Genomic DNA, 18,287 nt, shown 5'->3' on the forward strand with positions numbered 1-18,287 from the left:
ATGTATGCTTGGTACCAAGCATAAATTTTGTGCTTAGTAGTAGTGAGGTGTCAATATTCTCATCCACTCATTACAATTCTCAACCACTCTCCCAACCCATGTGAATGTAGACCCATGAATTCTCATTGAGTGGAGAAGAATATATCACCTTACCAAGCACAAAAATTTATGCTTGGTGCAAGCATATCCAGCTTTCAGACAAAGTTTTTATTAGTCCGTAGGTACCTCACACAACATGCGCACAATAATTAATTCCTGAATTGACTTTTTCTCTCAGAACTTTCCGATCTACATATCAATGCTTACTTGATATCTCAAACGTCCTCTTCAAATTACGCTGAAGAGTACCGGCCATGGAGATCAATTCACCAGTATCAGATGTCCCCGCAGAGCAACACCAAGGCAAGGGCCTTGAAAACTTCCTCCGGTTCTGGTACCAAAAAGAGGCTCTCCCAGGCATAACCGCGGTCCGCGAGCTCTTTGCTCCTCGCCCGACCGACATAATCCTAGCCTCCTATCCAAAGTCCGGTGCTCAAAGCCCTCGCATTCGCAACCATCAACAGAAACATCCACAGCCCCCGTGACCCCAACCACCCTCTCCTCCTCGCCCACCCTCAACATTGCGTCCCGTTCTTAGAAAGCCTAGCCCGCAGCGCGTCGGGCCCCGAAGACCTCGAAGCCCTTCCGTCGCCCAGGCTTTTCTCGGCCCACATATCGTATCAGCTCTTCCCTGGCTCCGTCAAAGCCTCCGATTGCAAGTTCGTTTACGTGTGCAGGGAACCAAAGGACACGCTAGTCTCGTCGTGGCATTTCTACAGGGGTGTAATGTTCAGCTTGGACCATGACAAAACATTGGATAAGTCTCAGTTCAAGGAGGTGTTCGAGTTGTTCTGCGACGGGAACTATCCCTACGGGCCGATATGGGACCACTGGTTGGCGTACTGGAACGAGAGCTTGGCTCGGGGCTCGGCCGTCCAAGGTGTTGTTCTTGAGATACGAGGACATGAAAAGGGACGGGGTTAATGCGGTGAGAAGGCTCGCGGAGTTCCTTGGGTGCGCGTTTTCGGAGGAGGAGGAGGAGGCTGGGGTTGCGGAGGAGATCGTGAGGCTGTGCAGTTTCGAAAAGTTGAGTGGGCTCCAAGTGAACAAGACCGGGGAGCTGGCTCTCAGTAAAGAAGTTATTACTAAGAAGTCTTCGTATTTTAGGAAAGGGGAGGTTGGAGATTGGAAGAACCACTTCACCAAGGAGATGGCTGAGAAGTTCGATGGGATCATCGAAGAGAAGCTGCGTGGATCAGGGCTCAGCTTTCTCAGCGCCGAGTAGTGGGGTTTCAGTATGGACCTCTATGTTCCCTGCTAATTCTCTCTCCGCTTCAATAGCTGCACGCCGCTGTTATATTTACAAGTGTTTGTATTTGTGTCTACTACATATGCCTGATTGATGATGAGAAGTGGTTGTTATTTCGTTTGAATCCCAGTCTCACAAGCAAATCTGTGAGAGCTTTGTTTTGTGTTTTACTACCCAATAAAGAAGTGAGTGGTTAATTGGTTTTTCGTTTGGAAACCAGCTGTCTAATTTTCTACTTTCTGATTTCATGAAGTTGTTTGGGCAATCAAATTGATATGGCTTGGGTTAGTGGAAGAGGTGGGCAATCAAATTGATATGTCTACTACAAATTTTCAAAATCAACCTTTTTACCATTTTTATCAGCAGAACCGACCATTTATGAAATTATTCAGCAAAACCGACCCTTTTCTTTTGAAAAAGGTCGGTTTTGCTGGCGGGGAAATTTAACGAAATACATGGGACTGCTAGTCCCGTGTATTTCGACCCTGCTTTGAATTGTACGGGACTAGCAGTCCCGTGCAATGGATTCGTGCCCTCATTTACTTCACCCGTGACTCCTCAACCACATTTCTTTCACCCGTCAAACCCATTCAATCCCATTTCTTTCACCCGTCAAACTCCTCAACCCCATTTCTGTCTCGACGCCGCCGACCCCCGCCGCCGACCAAGCAAGCTCTGACCACCGCCGCCGACCAAGGTAATGGTGTTTTTTTGTTGTTAATTTTGTTTAGCCATGAAATTTCCTTTTTAGTTAAGATTTGGGATTATGGTTGAGATTTGGGAATGGATTTAATTGAGATTTGGGATTAGGGTTGAGATTTGGGAATGTATTTAGTTGAGATTAGGGAATGTATTTAGTTGAAATTTGACTTTAAATTAAGATTAATATTTTCATTTATAATAGATTATTTACATATGATGGACTGTTTATTTTTAGTTTCGATGGCAAACTCTATACCCATTATTTACTTCTTCAATGGGAGCCTCGACGTCGGATTGAATAGTATGCTGATGTATGAGGGAGGTTCTAGGAAAATATTTATGCTATCTAAGTCATTCAATTTTGATGGAATGATGAATGAAATACACAGAGTTACGAAAATTAATAAAGCAGAGTATGCAATTAAAGTGTTCTTCAATTGTCCGATAAATGAGAGTAGAACTATTGTTGTGGCGATTACCGACGATGAGGAATTGAATGACATGAAATAATTAGTGGAGAAGCAAGTGTCAGTTGAGTTGTTCATTGAGAAGTATCCGATTCAAGAATTTGCCCAAGTTTCACGACCTCAATGAGAGTTTTCTCGGATGCTGGACTTAGACAATGAGTCGAGTGGTTTTATGACATCTCCAAGTTAAGAGTCGTGGTTTCAACTACAACATTTAAGTGAGCATTCTCTTGGTAGGACGTCAAGTACTATATTTAACGACGCATCGGGCTATGTTACAGGTGATCTACCGGCCAGATCAATTGTAGAAGAAGAAGTAAATGATAACTCCGAAGATATTGAAGAAGAAGGCGTGCAAATTGATAGCATGCATGTGGCAGTTGGAATCGATGATGATTCTCGTTGGATGGAACAATTTAATGTTAACAATGATTATGCGGAAGCTGAAGATTCGTTGCCCGACGAGTTTCATAACGAAGATTGGATAAATACTTTGCAAGCTGAATTTGTTGATGTTGGTCCAAATTTTCAACGACCTAAGGACTTCACTTTTAAAAAAGGGGACCTATTCGAGAGCAAGAAAGCATTGATCTTTGTGGTCCGAGAATAGTCTATCAAAAATCGGGTCAAATTCAAGCCTGTAAAAACTAATGCAACCAACTACTATGTAAAATGTTATTTCAACGAGAAGAATGAAGTAGAGCATGCAAATGAGTAAGATGAGAGAAATAGGAAATGTCCTTGGTTGCTAAATGCCGCTGTGAGGAAATCATCAAATAGGCAATTTGTAATATCTAGATATTGCAGGCTTCATACATGTTGTAATCTGTCGGTGGATGTTGATGGTTATTCTGCATCTTCCTTTTATATATGTAAGCTAATTATGCCTGAAGTTAGAGTTGAACTTGATCTAAATGCAGGTCATATATTTCAAAGGGTATATGATATGCGGGGCATTAAGATATCTAAATATAAGGCATATGATGCAAGGAGGAAAGCATTGTCTAAAATATTTGGAGATTGGGAAAAATCTTATGAATTACTTCCACAGTATTTTGAAGCTATTAAGTAAAATAATCCGGGTACTGAATATGAAATATTGTCTGAAGAGATTACACCAGGGATTGAGAGGTTCACTCGAGTATTTTGGGCATTTGGTCTTGCTATTAAAGGCTTCACTTTTTGTCGTTCGTTATTGAGCATTAACGGTACGCATCTATATGGAAAGTACAAATGCGTGCTTCTTGTGGCGACCGGTGTAGATACAAATGGCGGTTTATTTCCTCTAGCATTTGCAGTTGTGGAGGTAGAGGATACTTCTAGGTTGAAGTGGTTCTTTGAACTTATATACAAGTGGATTCCTAGTGTCCGTACACCCAGATTAATTACTTTCATCTCGGATAGGATGAAAGGAATTATAAGGGCATTACATGAGGGTTTTAGTGCACCACATCACCATCGATATTGTTTAAGGTATATAAGAGATAATTTTAAGAAAAAGCACGGTGAGATTAATTTGCAAAATCTTTTGTGGTAAGCTGGGTGTGCAACCGATACATTAGTGTATGAACATTGTAGAGAGAAAATCAAGTCTTTGTCATTAGATGCACATAATTGGATTGAACATAACTTGAAGCCTCAATTCGAGCATCGATAGGCATTATGTAAGGATGAGGGTGTGCGATTGGATTGAACATAACTTGAAGCCTCAATTCGAGCATCGATAGGCATTATGTAAGGATGAGGGTGTGCAGTTTTACATGATGACAACTAATTGCTCCGAGAGCTTTAACGGTGTTCTTAAAGGAGCACGAACTATGCCAATATAATCATTGGTTGCAAGAACGTTCTATAGGCTAAACTCATACTTTAACAAAAGGCGTGGGGATGGCGTAGACTGGACAACGCGTTACACACCAAAAAATGAGTCTATTTTGCATAGAAGAATTGAGGCGACAAGATTATGTCAAATGACTGTATTCAATGATAATGAATGGCAGGTACAGGATTATGACGGTATCTACACCGTTAAACTATTTGATGTTGATTGCACTTGCACATGTAACATACCACAACTCCAAAAAATACCTTATGTACATGTTCTTGTGGCTTCTTCCAATCAGCCTGGTGGTGCGAGAATTTCATATAATCGGTATTGTTCATCATGGTATTCAACAATTCATTACCAAAAGACATACTGTGAGAGTTTTCATCCACCCGATGATAGTCAGTATTGGCCCGAATATAGTGGACCACGACTAATTCCACCTCAATACAAGAGACAAGCAGGTTGATCACGATCTGTGCGAATTAGGGGAACCATGGATCAAGCACGAGAAGGAATTGTCAAGCATAAAAAATGTAGTCTTTGCAAACAACCGGGACATACTCGACCTTGTTTTCCAGCTAGACCCAACAGTTAGCAATTAATTGGTAATAATTAACATATTCAAATTGTTATTTTAATATAGAAACTATAGTTATTATTCGTGGATCGGTTATTGATATGTTATAATTGTATGTGCATGTATATACACCATGCAGCCTGGACCGGTTAGTGATGAGGTCCTATATGACCAGCCTCAATATCGTTCACATGTTATATCCTTTACAGAGGTAACTAAGTTTCTTATATTTTCAATATTGCATTCTTATAATATAGCATTCTTATATATTCATTTGCTTTACAGAGAGGCCCAGATATTGTTGTGGTTGATCATAGCCTCGGTCATAGCCATTGGCATCTAGAGGATGAGCGCATAATAGTAGTTGTAGGACGGGCCGGCTTCTTGACATGTTCCCAGCTTCGTTGGATGAGGCTCGATTGGCCCCTACTAACCGCTTTGATAGATAGGTAGAGGCCGGAGAATGAGGCTCGATTGGCCCCTACTAACCGCTTTGATAGATAGGTAGAGGCCGGAGACCAATACTTTCCACTTCGAATGGGAGAGTCTACCATTACGCTACAGGATGTAGCTATGATACTTGGTCTCCGCATAGATGGTCCTTGTGTTATCGGCAGTGATAGACATTTTTGGCCGGACAAGTGTGCGAAGTTGTTAGGTGTAGCTCCAGAGTCAATGTCTGGAGGAAACATTAAATTGAAGTGGCTAAAAGAGACCTTCTCAGGGCCGTTGCCTTTTGATGCGCCACTAATATTGATTGAGCAACATGCACGTGCATACATTATGCACATGATCGGTTCAATATTATTTCCAGATTCGAGTAAAGATAAAGTGCATGCTAGGTATCATTTTTATCAGTATTTACAATTATGCCTATTGAATTAGCTTATTTTGATAACTTGAAATGTTGTGAAAATGCTAGGTGGTTACCACTTATTAGGGACTTGGACACGTGTGGTGCGTTATCGTGGGGTAGTGCGGTTTTGGGGTACGTATATAGAGAGATGTCCAAAGTTGCATTCATGAAAAATAGTGACTTTAAAGGGTGTCTCAGCTTACTGCAAGTATGGGCATGGGAGAGACTGCATTTGAAGCCGAGACTATGCGTGAATTTACAATTAGACGGACAAATTCCACTGGGATGCATGTATTATATTTTTTTAACGTAGTAAATATAACTGTAGTTATTATTTTGGTACTGAATTTTGAAAATAACACAGATGGAATGTCCAAAAATGTTATCATGAGATCCCGGCTAGACAATTAGATTTCTACCGAAATGAGCTTGACCGCATGAAGATTTTTCAGGTATCATTTCTATAAAAATGAGTTTTTTCTTTCATTTTATTGATATGCAACAATTATATGTAAAACTCTGTAGATGGAATGGGAGCCCTACACCCAATTTCTCAATCATCTACCCCCGATATGCACAGAATACCCAGTTATATGGAGAGCTAGAGTTCCTCTAATATGTTTCGAGATAGTAGAAATACATGTACCGGACCGCGTACTTTGACAAATTGGTCTTGCACAACATGTTCCGGAATTTGTTAAAAAAATAGAGAGGAAGGAGAAGAAAGGAGGCCAACAAAAGGACTGGGCAGCTGAGCATTAAAATTATATACACAGATGGAATGATAGACATTTTTGTATTGTTGAGCAAATTGAGCCAACTCCCCATGAATCAGATTACTACACTTGGTATTGGAGGATAACCAGAAGATGGATACTCCATGCGACTACATCCTCTGTTGAGTTGCAAAGAGGATATGTGCCTCGGGGTATAAATGAGAGAGAATTAGTAAGTATTTTCAAATTTATTTTAAGTTCATTTTCATTAGTATTTTTCAATATTGCTAAATTGTGTTTTTTTTTTAAATTTGCAGGTATCAGCAATAGATGATGTTCAAACCATTGCAAATCGTGGCTTCGAATTGGCTCGAGCAGGTAATGTAGAATTAAATATGAAATTTACATATTGTAATTTGAATTTTAAAGTAATTTTTGCATTTTGGATTTTTTAAAATTATGTCTCGTAGGTACATATCCCGAAGTACAGAAACATGCATCAATATATCAGTCGATAATGAAGAGGCTTCACCTAGCCTTACACTGAACTCATAAAGACCTTCATGATGGGCGAGAGGTAGCGCAGTTAGTATACACACATCAACCACGACAAAGACGAGAACGACACAGAAACGACAATGAAGCTGGGCCTTCCCAACGTGTTGAAGACGGAGCTAGACCGTCACAATCACAAACGCAACCGAATCATGAACTCATCGAAGGTTAGGATGGAGGAGGCCGAAGACAAAGGAGGAGGAGAAGAGTTCTTGGATGTATGTAAGCTAATCGTTATGGTTATGTAAATTACAATCCTATTTTGATATGTACATTACAAACGTATTTCGGGACAATAGATGGTTTTTGGATTTGTAGCCGAAACTATGGTGTGACTTATTGGATTCGTAAGTGGGTTTGTGGCGTGATTTGTTGGATTTGTATGAGTTTGTGGTGTATTTTATGATTTTTAGATTTGATATATGATTGTTGGTGGTATATTGTATGAGTTTGTTGGAATTGACAAGAAATATGAGTTTGTACATGAAATAGCAACAATGCAGCAGAAAAACATGCACATGACACAGGAAAAGCACGTGACTAGTCATTGTGGTCAGGAAGTGCACGGGACTAGCAGTCCCGTGCACTTGTTTTTTGTTAAGCCGGAGCTCTCTGCTTAAAACACGGGACTATCAGTCCCGTGTTTTGAGCAGAGACAAGGAATCCATTGCCTCTGTTGAAAACAAGGGACTGCTAGTCCCGTGCATTTCGAAGCTGGGTCGAAATACACGGGACTAGCAGTCCCATGTCTTTTGTAAAATCTCTCCGACAGCAAAACCGACCCTTTTCAGAAGAAAAGGGTCGGTTTTGCTGAATAATTTCGTAAGAGGTCGGTTTTGCATTATAAATTGGCAAAAGAGTTGATTTCGAAAATTTGTCCTATTTACAAGTGTTTGTATTTGTGTCTACTACATATGCCTGATTGATGATGAGAAGTGGTTGTTATTTCGTATTTACAAGTGTTTGTATTTGTGTCTACTACATATGCCTGATTGATGATGAGAAGTGGTTGTTATTTCGTTTGAATCCCAGTCTCACAAGCAAATCTGTGAGAGCTTTGTTTTGTGTTTTACTACCCAATAAAGAAGTAAGTGGTTAATTGGTTTTTCGTTTGGAAACCAGCTGTCTAATTTTCTACATTCTGATTTCTTGAAGTTGTTTGGGCAATCAAATTGATATGGCTTGGGTTAGTGGAAGAGGTGGGCTTTTAGACCGTTTCTTGATTCCACTTTTTTTTGGGAATGTGGAAATGGCAGGAGGGCAGCTGGATGCAGGTTGGGGAGGGTGAAGATCAGCGGTGTGGGGATGGCTTCTTGAATGTTGAGGGATGAAGAAGACGGGGATAATTTCCCAAAAGTCGAGTTTTAAAATATAAGGGTTTTCGCTTTGAAAACCAAAGTTTCACATTGATTTATTTTTTAACCCACCAACTTTCGACTTTTCAACCGTACTCTTTAAACTCAAAACGCCCAAATGAATTTTATCTCCTCTCGATCTTTTTCCTCTATCTCGATGAAGTATTTCTCCTTGTTCTCAATTGGGTACCTAAAAATCGTGCCTTCCAGAGTGGCAGCCAACATCGGGGTCTACAGATGTCCGCCAACATTGCTATTATCTGAAGAGATTCACTGCTCTACTCCTCTCCTTGTTCTTAACGGAATTCAAGAAACTTGGGGGTATCTATGCTCGTGTTAACGGGTTGATTCTCATTGGAGAGCCAAGAATTGGGCTCGTACTCGGTGTCGGTTGAATCGGAGGAGGAGGGAATTGAGGGACTCCGGTGATGCTTTTAATGGTGACGTTGATCGAAGAGAGAGGATGGTTGATGATGGAAATGGCGACAGAGTCGGAGTTGATAAGTGTCGAGAGTTCACTTTTCTTGCTTTCCATCGGTGTTTCGTTGTTGTTATTGGAAGAAGAGGAGGAGGAGAGGCTTCACTTGTAGCCATTCAAAAGTACATGTTAAGAGTTGGTTGGTTTAATAATAAAACGAGGTAAGCCATTGGGTTTTAAAGCAAAAACCCCTTAAAATAACTTTGTTTAAATATTTTTTGTCAATTCAGAAGTGGACGGTGTTGATGCTCGATATCAAACAGACTAATCTAAAAGAGGATGGTTGCGAGATGTTGAAGAATGATGGAGGACCTGCTCCCTTCTTCGACTTTATGCCTAGTTCTTAAACGAAGGTTTAATGTCCATACTACATAGGTAAGAAGAACCCGTGAGAGGGCGGGGACCGGTTCCCCCGTGATTCTTCCGATGGTCAATTTAGTTGATGACTTAAGCTTGAGCGAAGTTTAAAAATGCGTGTTCTTATGCTATGTGCATTAGAGATGATCATCTCTCAGGTTTAGATCAGGAGGAAGATTTAAATTGCTTCGAGAGTTTTTTTCTTAGGTTCGATTAGATTAGATCAGATTAGATTACCTCTCTCTGATCGTGAACAGCCTCCATATATAGAGTGGATGTCCATGGAAGACTGGTTATTTCGGCCATACAGAATGACGGTGACAAAGTGTGAGCTAGAAGGTGAGTCATCCCTTGCTCTATAGGTGTCGGCTGGCGATTGGAGGGGAAGTTATTTTAGCATGGGAGATGGTGTCTGCGTGATATCCGAGAAGTGACTTGTGAGTGTGGCAGAAGTCACGTGGGCATACTGAGTCGTCCTTCACTTTATAGATGTAGGCTGGCGGCTGGGAAGGGGAGTTGCTTTATTATGGGAGAGAGTGTCTCCGTATTTTCTGGGAAGTGATTGAATTGACAAGTCATGGAGATCTATTAGGCCAAAATCTTGATAAGGCTTGTCCAAAGTGAACTAAGACGTCAATATTTGATCTGGGGGAGAGGCTTGAGGCCGGGGTCGAGTCCTCAATTTAGTTGACAGCAAGGAATATCCCTTAAGTCATTTCTGAGAAATTCCCATTGAGTGGTCGAGTGCCCTAAATAGGGTCGTCCTCGATGATAGGGTCGACCGATACCGCCTTTCGCATCGACTCAAGAATGTCGGCCTATCCGACAGGTTGGTGAAAGACCCTAGAGGGGGGTGAATAGGGTCAATGCTAATTTAATTCCAATTCTATGCTAATTAAAAACTTTCTTGATTAATTTATTCTTGCAAAAAATATATGAGTGAGTTATGAGCAAGAATATAAAATACAAGCATAAAATAGATATACACAAAGCAAACTCAAGCATAATAATACGATCACGGAGTTCGGACCTTCCGTCCTACGTCTCCGCTCCCCACTCCCAGGGAGAATCCACTATCACGACACACCCGGTTTGGAAGCCGAAACTTCTCTACACACTCGATTTTCTAGTTCACCAAAAACTCTACAAGACATTCACAATGTACATACACAAACTACAACATCAAGTGTTGGTCCTCACGTATCGCCTCCCTCAAGTGCCCGGCTTTACTACCTCTCACTAGGGTTTACTAGCAACGCCACTCCTCTTGATATCTACTACGTCCTCACCATACACTCCTCTCGGTGTAAATGTGTATTACAAAGTGAGTCTCACAAATGAAGCTCAAGTACAATGATTTGTTCTCTACCAATGAATGAGAACACTATGAAGCTCACTCTCACTAAATCACATACCACTACCCAACAATATATTGTATGAAATATTATAAGCTCAAGAAGAGTGTGTGTGATAAATGAGAACAATAAAATTCTAACGCAAATAGAACTAGCTAAGATATGAATATGAAAATCAAATAATAAATAAACTAGATAAAGGAGTTAGAAATCTTCTCTATAAACACAAGAAGATGTAGAAACGATAATGATGAAGAAGAAACGATAATGAGGAAGAATTCCTCAATTGAAATTAAGAGTCTCCTCCTTGCGAAAAACTTCTCTTTTGAAACCAAACTTAAAACAAGGCTAAAACACCTCTTAAACACTTTCCTCCTTGCGAAAAACTTCTCTTTTGAAACCAAACTTAAAACAAGGCTAAAACACCTCTTAAACACTTATAAAACTTGTTAAAACAATTTTCTTGGTTACCAAACTTAAAACAAGGCTAAAACACCTCTTAAACACTTATAAAACTTGTTAAAACAATTTTCTTGGTTAGTTGGAAACTTAAATGCAATGAGTATGGGGTATTTATAGCAACCCAAAACATCAGTAAAAACCCAAGTAAAAAGATCAAAAACTCATTAGAAAACAAAACATGGAACTAGTTGTTACTGTGCAACGGCTATTTTGGCGATCGACCGCAGAGGCCAGTTTGGTCGACGGCGAGCAGCTAAGAAACAAGACTGGATCTTTGAACATTTCGCGGTCGACCGTAGAGACACACACGATCGACCGCAGACTGATATATGCAGTGTTCAGGTTTGAAAATGGATTTTGAGCACATGTAAAAAATAACAAATGTTATCCAAAAAATATGAAACTTTGGGGAAACTTTATAAACATGAAATAAACATGTTTGAAAAGGAATTTTTGGAATTGCATTTTTTATTTGTAAAAAGTCGTCATTTTTGCAAAGTGTACGTAATACGTGTATTTTATGAAATAGAAAAATGGATTTTTATATGTAGGAATATGTTGAAACTTCATGAAATGTTTTTATACATATTATAATACATGAATGTAATGTAAACAGGAACAATAAACTAATATTGCATTGTTTTAACAAATAAACTTATTTTGTACGAAAAACCAAAGTTGTGTGTGTGTGTATATATTGAGCTTGAAATATAGTCACACAATATACGTTACAAAATTACTAATATACCTAAGAGATTGCGCACAAAGCTAGATCTTGAATCTTTAACTCTTGGTATGAATAGCTCTTCATCGTATATTGATATTTGTAAAAGAAACAAGCCACAACCACTAGGAAACAAATTAGCTATAAATTGTTTGGCAAATCATCATCAAAACAAAAGGGCCAACAGTTAGAATGTCGTCTCGTCTAAGCTAATAACCATCTCTAGAGTCGATATAAAGATGTTGACTCATATGGGAGGTCAAGTTCTCTCGTGCTGACCAATATCTCCTTTGGTGTCAACACCAGAGAGTCGGCTTAATGAGTCGGTGGGGGCCGAGGCCTCTGCAATTATGCCTTGGGTTTATCCCTGATAAGGTACCAAGGTCTTAAATTTCGACTGAGGAGTCGGATGCTTAGAACTCTTGAGAGTTGACTAGGGCTTTCCTTCCCCTAGGGCCGAGAGACGACTGTGGGAGTCAACCAAAGGGTTGTGCTTGCTTTGTTAGGGCTCTTATCGTATCATTTTGCCCGTACTATATCTTGGGTGAGTGAACACCATAACAGTTAGCCCCTTTCGCTTGAAGTCGTCTTTTAGTTGACTCCGAGAGAAATAAAATATGTTCTGAGCCTTATAAGCCTGCTGAGGACGAGAAACTGAGATGTCTCGATCTTAGAGACGTTGATTGTCATTATTGGGCACTCATTGTTAACTCCACTATTTGTGACTAACGTCATCAAAAGATCTTAACCGTCTTTTTGAGAGACGAAGCATCGTGGATATAGTGGAGGATCTTCTGCTTTTTGAGCATTGGAACTTGGGGCATTAAATGAGGACAGTGTTTCGTGTTTTGAACAAACCGCTTCAGATTCCGAGGTGGATCTGGCATGGTCGCTTTGAAAATCACTGCATCCTTTGAAATCCCTCTATACTCTTCCTTGAAAGCTTATAAATAGCCTCTTAATGCTAAGATAGTTCTCTTACGAACTTTTGCTCTGAAAAATTTCTGATATTCTTCTAAACTTTTCTAGAACAAGTCTTCTATGGCCTCTCAAGTTTCAAACTCTGGCCGTAGTGAGGAGAGTCTCGCTATTCTTCTACTTCTTCATTCAAAGGTCCATATGGATGATATGGTGGGGTTGTATGACCGATACAATATTCCTCGGACTCTCACATTGGCGGTGCCAGAGATGAACGAGTCAATGCACTGCCATGGCAAGAGTCGAGTGCGGCTGTACTTAGCCCATTTGGAACATGGTTACGGCTGTCCTTACACCCTTTCATTAAGGAGGTGCATGCTGTTCTAGGGGCTTCCCCTTCCTAGTTCTATCCGAACACAATAGGGGTTCTGGTGGCTTTCATCATCATTTACCATCTTGTTGGAGTCCAACCACGCTTAAAATTGCTTGGGCATTTGGTCAGTATGGGATCGGATGAAAAAGGCCCGCACTACTCTTTCCACTATCGTGGTGAGTTCCAGCTTGTTTCCAATTCTTTAGAGTTGGGTGAAGACTGAATGAGGCAATTCGTGTGGGTTTATAGCGGCGACAGCATCTTTGCCTGCTTAGGCTGGCCGGAGGCGAATGAAGATGTTTTGAGGCCAGCCACCCTTAGTGATTCCGAGATGAGGGATCTAGAAAAGATCTGTTCTTATGCCGGGCCGCGAGAGAGCGATGCTCTATTTGTTAATGTGTCTCTCCAGACGACGGGCATGTCCATGATCTTGTCTTCCACTGGCTTCCAGGCAAGGGCGAGCCTTGTTCCTCTGCCAGCGGAAAGCCACAAGAGGAATACAGGGATCAAGGGGGTGAGCTCCACCGCTAGCCCTCATAAGAAGCCAAGGGGGGCTTTTAGCGCCGAGGAGGTAGCTGTCTTGATGCCTCAAGCAGCTAATATTTTCTCTGAATTGAGGGGAAGGACAAGAGTCAAGAGGCGACGCACAATCGGACTAGTTGTGAGGTCCCAACCAGCTGGAACGGGTCCGCTGGTAACTCAGCTTAACCACTTGGAAATGTGGGGCTGATAGACGAGTCTTCTCCTGGCAGGGAGACAACGGCCTTAGCGGTCGAAGAGGATGTTGTCGGCTCCAGTACTATTCCTGAGGCGTCTCGTCGTCCTGGTAAGGAGTCGATTGGGATGGACAATGTCGTTGAGGGGAGAGCTGAAACTCCGTCAGACCAGATAGAAAATGGTGCCGACGGGAGGATTTTGGAGGATATGCCAAGTGTTGGCATACACTAATCTCTCCAGGCTTGTTTAGCTCGGGGTACTTCGCTGGAACACGCCCTGTTCAATCGACTTGAGCGTTCCCTGGATTACCAAGCAGGGCTGGCTAAGGAGAAGTTGGCCAAGGAAGAGGCAGAGAAGAGCATAGCTATCTTAGAGGCTGAATTGACTCACAAAAGAAGGCGCTTGGCGCCAGAGTCTGGATGAAAAGGAAGAGCTCCTCAGGAGATTTCGAATCTAGTTCTCCAAGCAGACGGGGACCATCGAAGACCTTCAAAGGGAGATGGTTCATCTGTAAGCAGAGGCCGAGCTCAAGAAGCGTCGTAGGATGACTGCTGAGGCAGAGGCTCGATCGAGTCGTCTATCTCTCGAGAAGACGAGGGGGGACTTTGAACAGCTACAATCAAAGCTTCAGGTGTCCATGGCCCTTTTCGAGAAATTGGAGGACCGACTCACTTATTTGGATTCAGAGCGGCATAAAAAGAAGGTGGTCGACGACTGGTGTCATGGCCCTATAGTGAAGGCCGAAGTAGACTTAGCATGTAAATCTGTGGTTGATTACTTCGCCTCCTTAGTACCTCGTGACTCTCATCTCATTCCAGATCGCTTTTAATCCTTCCTGCGTCTCCTGTTGTCTTGACTTGTTGAAAGATGTCGAGAAAAATGGAGGTGGGTTGGATTTATCAGCGAATGAGGATGAGGTCGAGCCTGTTGTTAGGATCCCTAGGGAATCTTCTACAATTGTTGCCACCAGGAGTCCGCCAAGTCTAACTCCCGAGTCTAGTCGAGAGCTTTGAAGACCTGCATCTTTTAATTTTTTTCTTTTCTTTTTTATAGAGAAGTTTGTAACGATGTTTACTCTTATTGAATGAAACTTTTAATTTTTGTCTTCATTCTTGAGCTTGCCCTTATTGTTTATATTCTTTTAGCTTTGTAGCTTTGCTTTTGTTTGATATGTCGATTAAAGTGAGTTAGTTGTAATGTGTCGACCTGTGTTGGGACTTATGACAATTATATCACTTAGTGCCTAAGTTTTGGCGCAGTGTTTGTTTGACCAAAACTTGACAGATGATCGCTTAAGCTTTTAGATTAATTAAGTATTATCCATACATTCATACCTTAGGTTTAAATAACTTTTGGCAGAGTGGCAACCCTGAGGTTGGGTGCCTAGGTCTTATGTAGGTGCCTAGGTCTTCATAATCCTCGTATGGTCGAATTGTGGCTATAGGAGTCGACCATAGGGTTGTGCATTGGGCTTACCTTGATAAAGTGTCAAGGGCTTGTCCATGATGATCGATGCCGACCATATGTTATGCCTTGGGCTTACCTTGATAAAGATCCAAGGGCTTTCTTTTCGACTGAGGAGTCGTTTTGCCTTGGGTTTACCCTGAAGAGGTACCAAGGGCTTTCTTTCCCCTAAGGCCAAGAGATGACTGTAGGAGTCGGCCGAAAGGTTGCGTCTTGGGTTTATTCCTTATGAGGTACCAAGGGCTTGTGCATGATGATCGATAAGAGCTGGAGGAATCGATCATATATTATGCCTTGGGCTTACCTTGATAAAGAGCCAATGGATTTCTTTCCGACTGAGGAGTCGTTGTGCCTTGAGTTTACCCTAAAGAGGTACCAAGGTCTTGAAATTCGACTGAGGAGTCGCTGTGCCTTGGGTTTACCCTAAAGAGGTACTAAGATTTTCTTTCCCCTAAGGCCGAGAGATGACTGTAGGAGTCGGCCAAAGGGTTGTGCATTGGGTTTATTCCTTATGAGATACTAAGGGCTTGTCCATGATGATCGATGAGAGCCGGAGGAATCAATCATATGTTATGCCTTAGGCTTACCTTGATAAAGAGCCAAGGGATTTCTTTCCGACTGAGGAATCGTTGTACCTTGGGTTTACCATGAAGAGGTACCAAGGTCTTGAAATTCGATTGATGAGTCGTTGTTGTTTTCGTCGAAAATTGGTTTCATTGATGATTCCATTAAACTTCGATTGTTTACAGAGAATTACAATGAAAAAATAAGAAAATTATAATTCTCGAGAAAATATCACAGAAATCGTTTATCGACTCCTGTTTTGTGGGACTTTGCCTGTGTCGGGAGTGCGTTAGCTCGTGGACCACCGATTCACAGATTATGAGGGGGTTTAGAGATTCTTCCTTCGTTTATCAAAGTAGGAATTTGAAGCGAATATCTTATCGATGTAAGATGTTCACTCTTCCAAAAATCAAGTCTGACCTTAGATCTCTAGGAATCACCAAACGTTGTTTATGAAAGGTAAAAATTCTCTCTCTCTTCCTCAAAATTATCAAAAGCACAAGTCTCTATGCCCCAATCTGCTCTCTTGCTTGGCCCCCCTGTCAATGATGGCCCTAGGAGGGTATTTATAGCCTCCTTGGATGATAACTGAAGAAAATAACCGATCAACAACTGCCCCTTTGGGCGCGGCAGTTGCTGCTATCGCGGCCAAAGGGCGCGGCAGGCGACACTGTCGCGGCCAAAGGGATAGTTACAGCCGCGTCCGCACGATCTTGCAACTGCTCTTCCACAACACAACTTTTAACCACTTTTTACGTGGTTTAACCACTTGTCCACGTCAGCACACGTCTCCTTTTTATCATGGCACCACGTGGACATCGTATAACTATTTTAGAACTACGCAACAACTTCCCCATGGCTTGCGCGACACCAACTACTGCCGCACCTATGCGCGGTAGCAAACACTATCGCGCCTATGCGCGGCAGCAAACACTGCCACGCCCACACGCTGCAGTTTGCATTGTTCTATGAATTCACATTGTTTTGTGTTGATTCACAGATCCTTTTGCTTCCTTTGGGCTTGTATGATCTCCCATGACTTAGATACTGGTGTTTATCATCTTCTCTTTGTCTTTGAACAGTATTTGGATATCTATGAGCATTTTTAGACGCCTACAGATACCTCCTCTAAAGTATCTCAGACTCATTCTTTTATAGAGGAGTCTAGGACACTTTGGATAAGATAGGTCTTACTTGCAATCACTTTAGTACTTAGTTGAGGAGATCGTGTAGAAGGACCTGTAAACGGCTTCAACTCTTGACTTCTTCATCTTTTAGTCTACTCAGTGCTTTATAGAATAGCTAAAATTCTTCCGGTGCTGCGTTTATCGTTTGACCGTTGTCGAAATCTTGAACTGAAACTGATGTTTTGATTTGTGAATTAGCTCTTATCGTTGAACTGATGTTGAACTAATTGTCTTCAATGGGAATTCATATCTGGATCGCAATTGAATCCCCTGAGATCATCCATTGAACTTTTTTTAGCCTTATTTTGGCGAAAATCATTAACGCGTTGATAGGCGTTAACACTGTTTATCCTCGTGCGTTTACTGGAGTCTACACAGTTTAAGCTCTTAAGATGTCGGAGCATGGCGGTCCTGAGTGTTGAGACTGTAGGACCAATTATTCAGGTCGGTTCATCTACAGGTATGGATTTTATCCTGAGTTTGTCGGATACTCAAGTCACGAGACCAACTAGTAAAGCTGGTGCGTCAGTGATTATCACATTTATAGGATTTTTGGCAAACCCTCAGCCATCAACGGGCTTGATGAGCCTTTACCGACTACCGTTTGAATCTGGCTAGCATGCAGATTGTTTAAGTCCGTTCTGCATGTAACGTTGTGCTAAAAGAATAAACTCTTTTAGACTTGGTGCTATGATGTTGAATACATAGGCTTTGTCGTTAATACGGGAACGTACCACCCAGTGACGTGTGATAGACGTAAATTTATCTCTAATAAGGGATTGAGATAATGTCCCCCACGTATAAAATGTTGATTTGACAATGTTAATGGGTTACGTCTTTTTGGTACAAAGATGAACCCGACACTGGAGAGGAAGAATTTTATATTCTATCTCCTGGTCTCTTGTTTGTTGGTAGAGATGAACCCGAAATCGGAGAGGAGGAATTTTATATTCTATCTCCTTGTCTCTTTTTTGTTGGTAGAGATAAACCCAGAATCGGATGGGAATAATTTTATATTCTATCTCCTGGTCTCTTGTTTGTTGGTAGAGATGAACCCGAAATCGGAGAGGAAAAATTTTATATTCTATCTCCTTGTCTTTTTTTTGTTGGTAGAGATAAATCCAGAATCGGATAGGAATAATTTTATATTCCATATCCTGGTGCAAAAGAAACTCAAAGTGGGATCTCCACTTAGAGAATCTGAACTTGTTTGAATAATCCTGACTGTCATAAGGTTTGATTATTCAATTCAAAAGTAGACCTCTCATTCGTGAACTGAATCGA

General features: G+C 41.4%; 1 protein-coding gene across 1 annotated transcript; it reads left to right on the top strand.

The window, feature by feature from the left end:
- On the top strand, nucleotides 280-1,550 carry LOC109820259 (cytosolic sulfotransferase 5-like). Its single transcript, XM_020386386.1, is given in 3 exon segments — nucleotides 280-529; nucleotides 531-957; nucleotides 959-1,550. Coding segments are annotated over 3 exon segments (969 nt in total). The 5' UTR covers nucleotides 280-353; the 3' UTR covers nucleotides 1,325-1,550.

Source organism: Asparagus officinalis, chromosome 8, assembly GCF_001876935.1.
Source record: "Asparagus officinalis chromosome 8, Aspof.V1, whole genome shotgun sequence".
NCBI classification, from domain to species: Eukaryota; Viridiplantae; Streptophyta; class Magnoliopsida; order Asparagales; family Asparagaceae; genus Asparagus; species Asparagus officinalis.